At 32.6% G+C, this 13,988-nt stretch overlaps 1 protein-coding gene across 1 annotated transcript; it reads right to left on the bottom strand.

Annotated features, from left to right (window-relative positions):
- Positions 1-1,579: 1,579 nt before the first annotated feature.
- On the bottom strand, positions 1,580-2,479 carry LOC124226060 (olfactory receptor 6C2-like). Its single transcript, XM_046638866.1, has one exon. It carries the CDS (start codon positions 2,477-2,479, stop codon positions 1,580-1,582), a length of 900 nt encoding a protein of 299 aa, XP_046494822.1.
- Between the last annotated feature and the right edge of the window lie 11,509 nt (positions 2,480-13,988).

Below are 13,988 nucleotides of genomic sequence, written 5' to 3'. Positions count from 1 at the left end.
TCCATGTCTGTAACTTTGCATTTCTCGGTAATAATTAATGATGATATATTATCATTTTCATATATTACTGGATTCAATTTGCTAATTTACTAATATTTTAACTAGGATCATTGTGTCTATCATCACGAGAAAGATTGGCCAGTATCTTTCTTTTAATGTCTTCACCAAGTTTTTATATAAAGATTATTCAGTGTCCTGCCTGGTGGCACAGAGGTTAAATTTGCACATTCTACTTCAGTGGCCCAGGGTGTGGACCTATGTGCCGCTTGGCAAGCCATGCTGTGGTAGGCGTCCCACATATAAAGTAGAGGAAGATGAGCACGGATGTTAGCTCAGGGCCAGTCTTCCTTAGCAAAAAGAGGAGGATTGGTAGAGGATGTTATCTCAGGGCTAATCTTCCTCAAAAAACAAAAAAAAATATTATTCTGGGCCTAGAAAATGAGTGTGTTTTGCTCTTTTTTCCATTCTTTGGACAGCTTGTATAAGATTGATAATATTTGGAGCAATCTGTTTGGAATGCCATTTGGGCTTGGCATTTGCATTACGGAAATATTTTTCTGGTATTGAAGGAAACCAAAAAGAGACGATGTAGTAGTGCAGATATAGAAACATAGGGAGCCATTAATACTCCTTTGCCTGAAGGGAAAAGATGAGGAAGCAGTTACTAGAAGATAGAGAAAGAGACTCCAGTTGTAGGAGAGCTGTATTACATGAGTCTGGCTTTTGCTAGAAGGATGCAGGCAACCACAGGCAACTCCAAGAGGAATAAACAAACAAAATATGTACCCAACCTCACTCTCTTTCTAAACTCTAATCTCTTATTAGACATTTCCTTTAGTTACACTTTCTTTGAAGCCAGAGGTCAAAGGAACCTACTTATGAAATCCATAAGGAAAGTCTCCTGAGGCATAGAAAAAAATGGAAAATGGTTGAAAGTGGATCTGGATAAGCATAGAGAAAATATCCAAAATATTCTGGAGGGTCAGATCATTTGCCTGTTTGAGTACTGTTGCATGTTTAGCCAACCTCAATCATTAAGACTTTTTGGCAGGATGATAGGGCTCAGTTCCACCCAACTGTCCAGACCCTAAAATATATGTACACCTGAGGTAGTGGTGCTGGGTCTTCATTTTTTTTTAGATTCTGAATCCAACTTCTCTATGGTAGAGTAGTGTCAATTTGTTCTAAACACATCTCTAATAAATTAGGCACTAATTTTTGTTTTGTTGTGTGTTATATTTATTTTCCATCATTAAAAAATTTGTAGTATTTTCTAGTCTTGGTTAAACTGGATAGAAGCTAAAGCAATTAATATATTTCCTATGAACATATAGTCATGTTTTCTGATAAAAGATGTTATTTCAATAGAGGTATATATATAAGAAGAATAAGAATTAACTGAAATTTGGGCTTTAAGATGTTTTGGGGGAGTTAACTTGAATTACAGCACAGATGAGGAAAATAAAATGATTCTGTAACAAAGAATTAAGTTTAGGAATCTCTGATCTTTTGAAAACTTGATTTCTAGATTTCAACATTCTCTTACTTCTTTGAGGGTAATGCAATTCTTTTGAATGAGTCATTGAAGGCTTGTCTCACTTGTTTTGTTTCTTAAAGTGTAAATGAATGGGTTCAACATGGGAGCAATGGATGTCATTAGCACTGTCACACTCTTATTGATAGTCACTGATTCCTTTGCTGATGGTTTGACATAGATGAAGATACAGCTTCCATAGGTGATGGAAACCACAATCATGTGAGAAGAACAGGTGGAAAAGGCCCTTTTCCTTTGCTGGGACAAGGGGAATCTTAGAATGGTTTTGACAATGTGCATGTAAGACATGACAACACACAGAAGGGTAGTGATGAAAGCCAATACAGCACAGACTATCACCATCTGCTCTAAAAGCCATGTATCTGTGCATGAAATCTTCAAGATAGGAGATGAATCACAGAAAAAATAATCAATTACATTAGAATCACAGAATTCTAGATTTACTATCATGATAAGTGGTGGCAGTATGATCAACACACCAGCTGTCCAGCAGCAGATGACAAGACTTCCACAGACTCTATTGTTCATGATGGTTACATAATGCAGAGGTTTGCAGATGGCCACATAGCGGTCATAAGACATGACAGCCAACAGAAGAAATTCTGTCACTCCAAATACATCAATAAAAAACACTTGAATAACACAGATATTATAAGTAATTGACCTGTCACCTGTTGTTATGTTGTATAAATATCTAGGAATACAAGCAGATGTAAATGCAATTTCTAATAAGGAAAAATTCTGTAGGAAAAAGTACATGGGTGTTTTAAGATGAGAGTCCATTAAAGTAAGAGATATGATGGTCAAATTCCCAGTTATACTCAAAATGTAAGTCAGAAACAGAAACACAAAAATTAGAACTTGAAGCTGAGGGTCATCTGTAAGTCCAAGGAGAATGAAGGATGTTATTGTGTGGTTTCTCATCTTTGATCTCCAGTTTTTTTAGTATTTTCAAGAAAAATTCAGATACATTTCAAATGCATAGAGTAATATCAGAGGTAAGTAGTGTGATATCCTCTCTTGTTAGGGTGTAGAGACTCACTCTCTGTTGCTCTCACTTCTGCATCAAAAATGAACCAGATTAGTAACAAAATCATAGTCTGAAAAATTCTTTCAGAGATCTGAGGATCCAAAGAAACCTAAATAAAATAAACCACATAAAGTAATACATTCTTCACAAGAGAGAAATGATTCTCAACTACTCTCATCTATAGCAGAGGGGATGAAGGTAGAAGGATTTGCCACAGTTAAGACTATAAATAAACCAGGCAAAATGTTAATGAACTTTTAGTGGCTGCATAAGGGCTTTTGTGACAGATTGGAATTCCAAGGTTCCCCAGTCAGAGTGAATTTTCGCTTGCAATTCTTTCCCACAAGTCCGCCCCAGGTACTCAAGGTAGTATATCAAAGCTTTGGAGAAGGAACAAATATGGTCCCAAATACAAGTCAAGTGTCCTCTGAATAAATTTCAATATTTCAAACAGAGAAGGATGAGGCATGGGGCAGAAAGCCGAGAGAAACTTTCCCAAGCATTCTAAATCTACACAGGATGCAGGATAGACAATCTCCAAAGATGGGGAAGTCCAGTAGGGCAGAGAAAACCTCCGAGGATCCAGAAAGCTGGGAGTGGACTGAAAAGCAAAGAAAATTCACCAGACAATGGAATGACATCATTATAATCCTGAAAGGAACGACAACAAAAAACTCTTTATTCAGCAAATATGTCTATCGGATATCAAGGCAAAATAAGATGTTTTTATACAGAAAAAACTGAGATAAATTATTTCCAGTAGAGCTACACTTAAAAGAATGCTAAAAAGTTCTTAATGCTGAAAATGTATGATGCTAGATGGAATGTATGCAGAAACGAAGAGCATCAGGATTTGGAAATATACAAAGCTCTATTTTCTTAGAATCTCTCTTTCTCTCTCTTCATCCATCCTTCTATCTATTTATTTATTTTCTTTAAATGATTAACATAAAGATTAGAAATAAAGAAGTACAATTGTCATTTCCCACATATAAGATCATATTTTACTTAGAAAACTCCTATGGAAGCTATACAAGAATAACTTTCTTGAATTAATAAGTGAATTTATCAAAGGTTCCAGAATGCAAGGTCAATGAACAACTTTAATTTTATTTCTATATACTAGCAACGAATAATTGGAAATTTTTTAAAAAATGCTGTTTAAAATGACATCAATAACAACAAATACTTAGGAATAAGGCAAATAAAAGATATGCAAGGCTATAAATCCTAGCTGCAGAAATTAGTGAAAACCTAAAATAGATATATCATGTTCATGAATTGGAAGACTGTTTATTGTTAAGATGAGAGTTCTTTCCATGTTGTTCCATAGATTCGATGGAATGTCACTGCAAAATACAGCAGGGGTTTTGAAGAAATGGACAAACTAATTCTAAAATTCTATAAGAAAATGCCATATATCCATAAGTGCTAGATTAATATTGAAAAACTGAGAACTAATTACATGTCCTTTGCTACTTTATTTGAAGATTTGCTATAAAATCAAGCCTATACTGAGGATAGAAAATAGATCAATGGGATAACCTAGAGATTTCACATTTACACCCATGTGGACTCAGTCAATTAAGTGAGGAAAGAAAAAAGAATTTGAACAAGTAGTGCTAGAAAAATTAGATGTGCATAAGGGGAATAAAAATAAACAACTTTGATCACACTCCATTTCCAAGAGGTAATTTAGGATGTATAACAAAGCTAAACCTAAAATATGGAATGATAAACTTTTATAAGAAAATATAGGAGAAAATCTTCATGACCTCAAAGTAGGCAAGATTTCTTGAACAGAACACAAAAAGTGCTAACCATAAAGGAAAAGAAAAACCCTATAAATTAGGTAACATCAAAATGATAAATTTTTCCTCCACAAAATACATCATTAAGGAAATAAACAGGCAAGTGAATCTGGGAAAATATTTGCACCTTATATATCTCACAAAAGACTGCACTGAGAATATATAAAGAGCTTCAATATATCAAATATCAAAATACAACTCAATCAAAATGGGCAAAATACTTGGGTACACCACAACAGATGACACATGAATGACTCATAAGCACATGAAAAATTGCCAACATCATAAGTCACCAGAGAAATGTGAATTAAAATCACAATGAAATCCCCTTTCACACTCACTAGCAAGGCTAAAATCTTACAGACTGGCAACACTAAATGTTGATGAAGATTTACAGTAACTGAAACTCTAGCATTTTCTCATTAGAATAGAAATGGTACAATCACTTTGGGAAACTCTTTAGTAATATCTTATAAGGTTAAACAAACACCTAACATACTGCCCAGAATTCTTCTCCGTGGTTTTTACTGAAAGAAATGAAAATATTTGCCTATAACACACTTGTACAAGAATACTCATAGTCACCTTATTCTTAATGACCCCAAACTGGAAATTTCCTTCCATCCAAAGGTGAGTGTATAAACAAATAGTGGTACATTTGTACAATGGAATATGCTCAGTAATTTAAAAGAAGAACCTACTGATATATGCAACAAAACTGGTGAATCTCAATACCATTATGCTGAGTGAAAACACTGAGTCAGAAAAATACCATATGATTCTATTTACATGAAGTTAATCAACAGGCAAAACATATCTTTGGATAACAATCAGGACAGTAATTGTCTCTTATGGGCAGGTGGGAGACTGCTGTCAAAACAGTGGCCTGAGGGAGCTTTCCCTTGTGGGAGAAGTCCATATCTTCTTTTGGATGATGAGTTGCTTTGGTGTTACAATAGTCAAATCTTATACAAGAGAACACAATATACTTGCATTTTATTGTATATGAATTATAACTCAAAAAAGCAATAATTTAAAAACTCCAGACATGACAAGCAGTGATTAGTAAATCTAAGCAAACTTTCCCTTATAATTTCTTCTTTAAATTTCTAATTAATATTGCCTATACTGTTTGACTTAATTCCTCATTGTGTAAGATTTTGTGTAGTTATGGGAAAGATATCTTTACAGATGTTTAGCTATAAATATTATAAGGCATAAAATATAGAATTTTTTCCTTCACTATATTTCTTGCTACATATTTGCATTCTTAATGTACATCTTAGATTCAATTATTTATACAATTAGTATTGACTCACACATGTACTGTAATATCACTTGTATTTATACCCAATAAACTTCTCTATTTACTAGTTGATACTAAATCTTCATTAGTTTTTTTGTTCCTGCTGGAAATTTTGGAACTTGAAAAAATAAAGCTACATGACAAATAGTTGCATTGCCATTAAACAGTCTTTCTTGATCTATTTTTAAAGTGAGGTGTCTGTTTCAGCACTGTGACCAAGATAGTTTTGTTTTCTAAAAAGGAGCATTGAGTTTCTGGCTCCCTCCTCTGCCTCTCTCTAATGGTTCTCTGATACTATATAATATACACAGAAATCATTTCAGTTCATAATTTACTTCAAATGAGGAAATATTGAGTGTGACACCTTACTAAAGAGCAAAAGAATAATTGCCTACTTCTTCATGAATTTTCTTCTTCAATAATTGGAAAATTTTCCATTTTGGTTGACTTTTTGCAATTATAAGTCTATAAATAATTTCTTATACCCTCCATAATTTAAAAAGAAGTTTATTTCAAAGGGCTTGGGGACATGGTAAATTCTCTTGATTTGTAAATGTTGATATTCTTACAATATCAAATTTAACATTTGTATTGTTAAACATACGAATAAACTAATAACCTTATTTATATGTCTTTGGAGACCCAGATATCAAAGACATGATGAAACATTTCTGTGTTTCTCAGAGAACAGTAGGAAACCTGTTCTCAAATACAGGAGGATGCAATGCAAATAGCAGACACAAGTTCCTAGGGCAAAAAATAGGACCATATTTTTAGATGAAAGTGTAGGTTATTCTTTCTATCAAGTAAAATATTTGGAAAATTACAAGGCATCCTTTTTCTTCTTTATGATTCTACTATGGAAATAATGTGTATCATTGAAAGGCCTTAATCTCATAAGCCAAAAGAAAAAGATGTACAATCACATAGGGTAGAAATAACTAATCCAAATATTTTGGGGCATATCTTTTCCAATTTTGTCTTCTGTGATTGTACCCAGAATTTTTATACACTAAAGTGATTAATAAATCTGTAACATGTAACCGACTACATCACTTGTCACCTATTATCCTTAAAACATTTTGTGCCCCATTTACATCTCAATAGTGAAAGATATGCATCTATTCAACTTCAGGTTTTGTGTATATTTATTGTCATATTTTACAACTCATCTCCATTGTGTTTCTGTGTTTTTCTCCCACAAAATCTTCATTTTTAATGTGACAATGCACCTGGTTTTTCCACCATGACTAATTACAGTTTTTAGATTCCCCTTTGTTTTAGCCTCTAAAAATTATACAAGGAGTTTTTCAATCGCATCTTTGTACAAACATTTCACATTTGTCATAATATCAGTGGAATTTCTAGGCCAAGAATGTGCTTAATTTTTAAAAGCTTTGAATGATGTTACCAAAGTGGCATCCATAATACTTTTTTATCAATATTATACTTCAAGTTCACTGTATGACTCTTTGATTTTGCTTACAAGAAAAACACTAATGTATTCTACTTCTTTTTTTTTAAGTTTTAAAAGGTATTGGAACTTTGGTGTAGGAATTTTCAGTGGCTCTGAAATCACCCATGAAAAAGTTACCAGTTCAGCTTGTGCATAAGATTTTCACATAAAACATAATTATTTTTCTCCTCCCTGCCTTATGCAGATAAAGTTTTCCCTAGGGAGTTTTCTCTTTGTTGTGGCCTATTATACCTTATCAAGGTGTACCTTTTGTAATACACTAATAAAAAGAAGCTTAAGGACTTTGTAAATCCAGGTTTTGGACCATAGCGGCTCCATAATAGTTCCTAGGTTATCATCAATTATTTATAATAGCATCTAATCAAAAATTTCAGTCATGAATAAGTGTCTCCAGGGGTCATGGTTTTCTTAAATTGATGAGCTTAAAGCAATTTTCCCTGGAGATTCTATTTAGTTTGTTATACGAATGGTTTTAATTGGTTACTTTAAAATGTAGCTTTTCTATTGATATTGGCCTGTCAATTTGCACTCTGTCTCTAGTTCCCATAGTTAAAAGTGCTGTTACATTAGGGAGGGAGGACTGACCTAGGGGCATAGTTTCCTGCTGAGCTGTCACACTCCCCAGGCCACTCTGTGATGTACTTGAAGCTCCTAGCTCTACAAGCCACTCACATTCTCTCCATCATCTTGTCCTCAACCTGCAAGTTCCTAGAGCATCATGTGGTAACGTTTTCAGCCCTGAATGGTCTGGACAATATCCAACAAAGCTTTCTTTTCCTTTTCTTTTCCTTTCTTTTATTTCCAAACTTATTTAGAGGCAACGTTTTGGAAAATGATTGACTCTGAAATGTGACTGACTGAATTATATGTGCTTTATCGGCTTTCAGAGATTTTTTTCATTCTAGAAGAGCTCATGGGTCGCTAAATAGTTTTGAGTTAGGTAGTATATCATTAAATATCTATATCTATATCCATATTTGTCTATCTAATCAAATTATAGTATGGTGACCTATCTACACAAATATTATGCACCTTTAATGAAAACATTTTAATCAGTAAAAACTTATGACTTCTTAAAATTATTTAAACAGCTTTTTCACCACAATATTGGTAAAAATAGATCAAACCTGTTACTCAAAGGAAATTGTCATCTAGATCCCTCAAAGGGAAAAATAAGTGAAATCAAAAAATCACACTTACTTTTTTGAGTGCCAATAACAGCTTCAGCTGATTGATCAACCACACAAGTACTGAAAGTTAAAAAGGTGAAGAGGAAAGTGCTAACAAAAGCTTGTATGTGGCTTTCTGGTCTTTCTTATTCATGACCTCATAATCATCTTCTCTGGTGCTCTGAGACGGCTAGATCTCTGTGAGCTTTTGACTTCCAAAACATTGTAAATATTTTCTCACTGAGGCCTTTTCTGTTTTTAATGTAGGAAATATCTTGTAGTTCTCTCTCCGCTTGGAAGTAAAATACTACTCAAAAACTTCTAGATGATGAGGAACTCTCTTTGGTTTGAAGAATTGATAATTCTCATAACTTTAATTTTACCCTGATAAAATTGCCTTTTTCTGGCAAAGGGTATTGTTGACAAGACTGAAACTAGGCATATAAACAAAAGGGTTCTTGGTGTCTCAGGTTAAAAAGCCACTAATGAATCCCTTGTGTAAGTCACTTCAGCAAGATTCTTGAAGGATGCAACAGTGCGGACAATTCCTTAGAGACATGCAGATTCAACAACAACGTCAGACACACTTTACTTCAGAACAATGAAAGTCAGTTGGTAAGGAACCAATAGATCTCTATTTTGTTCTCATTCTTTACGTCAGCTAAGTGATCATAAAATATCATTGTCTTTTAAAAAAATTATTTATATTAAATTTACTTAAAATATAGATAACCAAAAAAAAGAAAGATATCAATAATTACAAGTTAGTATGCTTACTTTTAATATTTTGAATATATCTTTTCAATCATTTCAGGTAAATGTAACACTGCTTTATATGAAGGAGTTAAAAAAATATAATTGCCCTTGTTTAAGGAGAAAAAGACCCGACCACTGAGAATTTCATATGGTTCAACCTAATGTGCTTCTATATTTGTATTAAAATATAAAATACATATAAATTGACTTATTAGATATTGGACTATAAATATATAATCAATTTCTTGTTTCAATCGCATATATTTCTATGTTTATAGGACTAATAAGTGCAGAAATATATTTTACGTTTACTTTTTCATAACAATATGCCATAGTTATTTTGATGAATTTATGAATATACATCATTTTGAGTGTTTTGCTTTATGTTTCTTTGATTATTCCATGATAATTCCAAATAACTGTAAATTTTAAAATTTAATAATAATTTTCTCTATTATTAAAATGTCTTTATAATAAGTAACCGGATGGTTATACAAAGTTTTAAAATTGATATTTTTCTCATTTTTAAAAATTATGAATAAATTTCACAAAAAAATTATTATAAAAATATGTTTATGAAAATCCAAATTCCCAAAGGTAGAATTTCAGTTAGAATCTACCCACATTTTGAAGGCTTGTGTATTACATTATCAATACACCCTCTAAAATGTAATATATCCCTGTATATACAAAACTCTAGTCCATGGATTACCTGCACTTTCTTATTATATATTTCAAGTCATATTAAACAATTTAAATTAAATCAAAATGCATATACAAGGAATGCACAAATCTCAAGTGCACAATTCAGTGAATATTACAGTGAAACCACCGTGTATCAGGTAAGAGGAAAGTGATATAGATGGAAATAGAGATCCACACGAAGGAATGAAGAGCAACAGAAATTTTAATGACATTGATAAAAGCAATATTTTTATTATTTAAAACTTTTAAAAAGATGATTGACTAACAATAATATAAAATATATAACAATAATAGCACAAATGCTAAATTGGGAGAAATGGAATCATGTTGTCAGATTCTTATATTGCATGGAAAATGATATAATGTTATTTGAAGTTATAATGTGGTAAATTGAAGATGTATACTATAAACCCCAAATCAACCACTAAAATAACGAAAAAAGAAAGGGTTATAGTTAGTAATCTATCAAAGGAGAAGTGGTAGATGGAGTAAATCTCCTCCCCATTCCCACCGTGCTAAAAGATGCCCATTTCTTAATCCCAAAACCTGTGAATATATTAGCTTAAGTGTCAAAGGAAAATTAAAGTTATAGACGACGTTAAGTTTGCTAATTATCTGCCTTTAAAATAACGAAATTATCCTGGATTATCTAGGTGGGCTCAAAGCAATAACAAAGATTCTTAAGTGGAAGAAGGAGGCATAAGAAGAGAGAGGAATATTTGACCATGGAAAAGTGTTCAGAGAGATACAATGTTGCTGACTTTGAAGATGGAAGAAAGCATCCATGAGTTAAATAATAAAGGTAGCCTCTTGAACATGAAGAGTCAAGGAAATGGATTTTCCTCTGGAGCCTCCAAAAAGGAAAACCTTGATTTTTAATCCAGTGAGTCTCATGTTGGACTTCTAGCCTACAAAATGGTTAAATGATAAACTTGCATTGTTTCAATCCACTAATTGTGTTATTTGTTACAGCAGTAGTAGGGAACTAACATAGGAGATTAAACCAAAAGATAAAAAAATTCACTTAATTCTAAAGTAGGTATAAAAAAGAGAAAAAAGGAAACAAGTAATATATGGTAAAAATAGAAAACACTTAAGGAGATGATAGATTTAAACTGGGACATATAAAAATTTCATTAACTGTAAATAGTCTAAATACCCCAATTAAAAGGTAGAGATTATCATGTTGGATAAACAAGCAAAACATTACTACATGCTATGTACAATAAATCTTTATTAAACATAAGGAGACAAATAGGATAAAACTAAAATGATAGAAATGAATATAACTTGCTAGCACTAATGAAAAGAAATCTGGAGTGGCTATATTAATATTAGGCAGACTAGATGTTAAATTAAAGTTTACCAGGAATAAAGAGATTCATTTTGTAATGATTAAAGAGTTTATTAAAATGGAATAGAAATTCTGAGATTTTATACTCTTAATAACAGCATTTCAAAGTATACGATGCAAAAACTGAAAGAATGCAAGGAGAAATAGATAAATATACAACTATAGTAGGATATTTTGATATTCCTCTCTCAATAATTTGGAGAACAAATAAACAGAAGATCAACAAGAATATGGAGGACTTGAGCAATGCTTCAATAATAACCAATAGAATGAATAATCAATAGATCAACAAGGTAATTGAGGATTTATAAAACTATAAACCACTGCAACCTAATAGACATCTACCGAACATTCTACCTAACAATCGCAAAATACACATTCTTTTTGAGTGCGTGGTGGATGTTCGTCAGATTAACTATATTCTGAGCCATAAAACAAGTCTGAGTGTAAAAGCATTCAAATTCCACAAAGTGTATTCTCTGACAACAGTGGAATTAAATTACAAATCAAAAGAGAGACCTCCAGAAAAAACTCCAAATATCTAGAAACTAAATAACACTTAAAACTAACTCATGTTTCAAGGAATAAATCTAGGGGGAATTGTAAAGACGATGGCTCCACTGGTTAATTATACGAAATATTTAAAGAATTAACGTCAGTCCTTCTCAAAGTCTTCCAAAAGTTTTTAGAGAAGAGAATACTTCTAAATTCATTTTATTAGGTCATTATTACACCGTTTCCTAAGCCAGATAGAATATGTCAAGTAGAGATAACTACAAGCCAATATTTCTGATGAACATAGATTCAAAAATCCTCAATAAAGTGGGGGCTGGCCCCGTGGCCGAGTGGTTAAGTTCGCGCACTCCGCTGCAGGCGGCCCAGTGTTTCGTTAGTTCGAATCCTGGGCACGGACACAGCACTGCTCATCAGACCACGCTGAGGCAGCATCCCACATGCCACAACTAGAAGGATCCACAAAGAAGAATATACAACTATGTACTGGGGGTCTTTGGGGAGAAAAATGAAAAAATAAAATCTTTAAAAAAAAAAATCCTCAATAAAGTGCTAGCACACAAAATTCAAGAGCACATGAAAAGGCTCATCCACTATGACCAGGTGGGATTTATCCCTGGGGTGCAAGAATGGTCCAACATGTGAAAATCAATATGTGTTACACCACATTAACAAAATGAAGGATGCACATCACATGATCATCTCGTTAGATGCAGAAAATGCATTACCAAATTCAAACCCTTTCATGATTAAAGTCACTCAACAAACTGACTATAAAAGGAAGCTGCTTCACATAAGAAAGGCAATATATATGAATCTCACAGCTCACCTTATCCTCAATGACATAAAACAGGAAGATTTTCCTTTAAGATCAGGAACAAAATGCAACTTCTATTCAAAATAGTATTGTAAGTCGTAGCCAGAGCAATTAGACAAGAAAAAGAAATTAAAAGGCATATAAACAGAAAAGGAAGAAGTAAAAATTGTCTCTCTTTGCAGATGACTTGATTTTATATGTAGCAAACCTTAGACTCTACTAAAAACATGTTAGAACTAATAAACAAATTGAGTAAATTTGCAGGATAAAAATTTAATATACAAAAATAAGTTACATCTCTATATACTTAAAATGAACTACCAGAAATGGAAATTAGGCAGCAGTTCCATTTATAATATCATCAATAAGAGTAAAATACTTAGGAATAAACTTAATTGAGGAAATCAGAGACACATATTTAAAACTGTAAAAACCAATGGAAGAAATGAAAGAAGATATAAATAATTGCAAAGACATCCTATGTCCATGGATTGGAAGATTTACTATTGCACAATATCCATACTCCCCAAAGTGATCTGTAGATTCAGTACAATCCCCATCAAAATCCCAATGTCTTTTTTTATAGAAGTAGAAAAACAATCCTAAAATTTATATGGAAACACTTCAAAAGACCCCAAATAGCCAAAGCAAACTTGAGAAAGAATGACAAATCTGGAGCCATCACACTTTCTGATTTCAAAATATATTATAAAGCTACAGTAATCAAATATTATGCTACTGGCATAAAGATAAACACACAGACCAATGGAATGGAATAGAGAGACCAGAAATAAATTCACACATATATGATCAACTAATCTTTGACAATGGTGCCAATACACAACAGGGAAAGAATAATCTCTTCAACAAATATTGAGAAGAATGAAATTTGACCCTTATCTCACACCATATACAAAAATCAATACAAAAGTGGATTAAAGACTTAGGGATAAGACTTAAAACAATAAAAGTTCTACAAGTTTCTTGACATTGGTCTTGGCAATGATTTCTTGGATATAAAAATAAAAGCATAGGCAACAAATGCAAAAGTAGACAAGTATGACTACATCAAACCACAAAGCTTCTGCACAATAAAGGAAACCATAAACAAAATGAAAAGGTAGAATACTGAATGCGAGAAATATTTGCAAACCATGTATCTGATAAGTAATTAATACCCAAAATAAATAAAGAATGCCTGCAGCTCAATAAGAATAAAAGCAAATAACGTGATTAATAAATAGTCAAAGGATTTCAATAGGCGTTTTTGCAAAGTAAAGGTACCAATAGCCAACAGGTATATGAAAAGATGCTCAAAATTACTAATCATCACGGAAATGCTAATCAAAACCACAATGAGATATCACCTCATACCTGTTAGGGTGGCTAGTAATAAAAAGCAAAAGATAACAAGTATTGTCAAGAATGTGGAAAAAATTAGCACCCCTGAATACTGTGTTTGAGAATGTAAAATAGTGAAGCCACTATGATGAAC

The sequence above is a fragment of the Equus quagga genome, chromosome 1 (assembly GCF_021613505.1).
Source record: "Equus quagga isolate Etosha38 chromosome 1, UCLA_HA_Equagga_1.0, whole genome shotgun sequence".
Taxonomy (NCBI): Eukaryota; Metazoa; Chordata; class Mammalia; order Perissodactyla; family Equidae; genus Equus; species Equus quagga.
The sequence above is the reverse complement of the archived record's forward strand: the minus strand, read 5'-3'. Positions and strand labels throughout refer to the sequence as shown.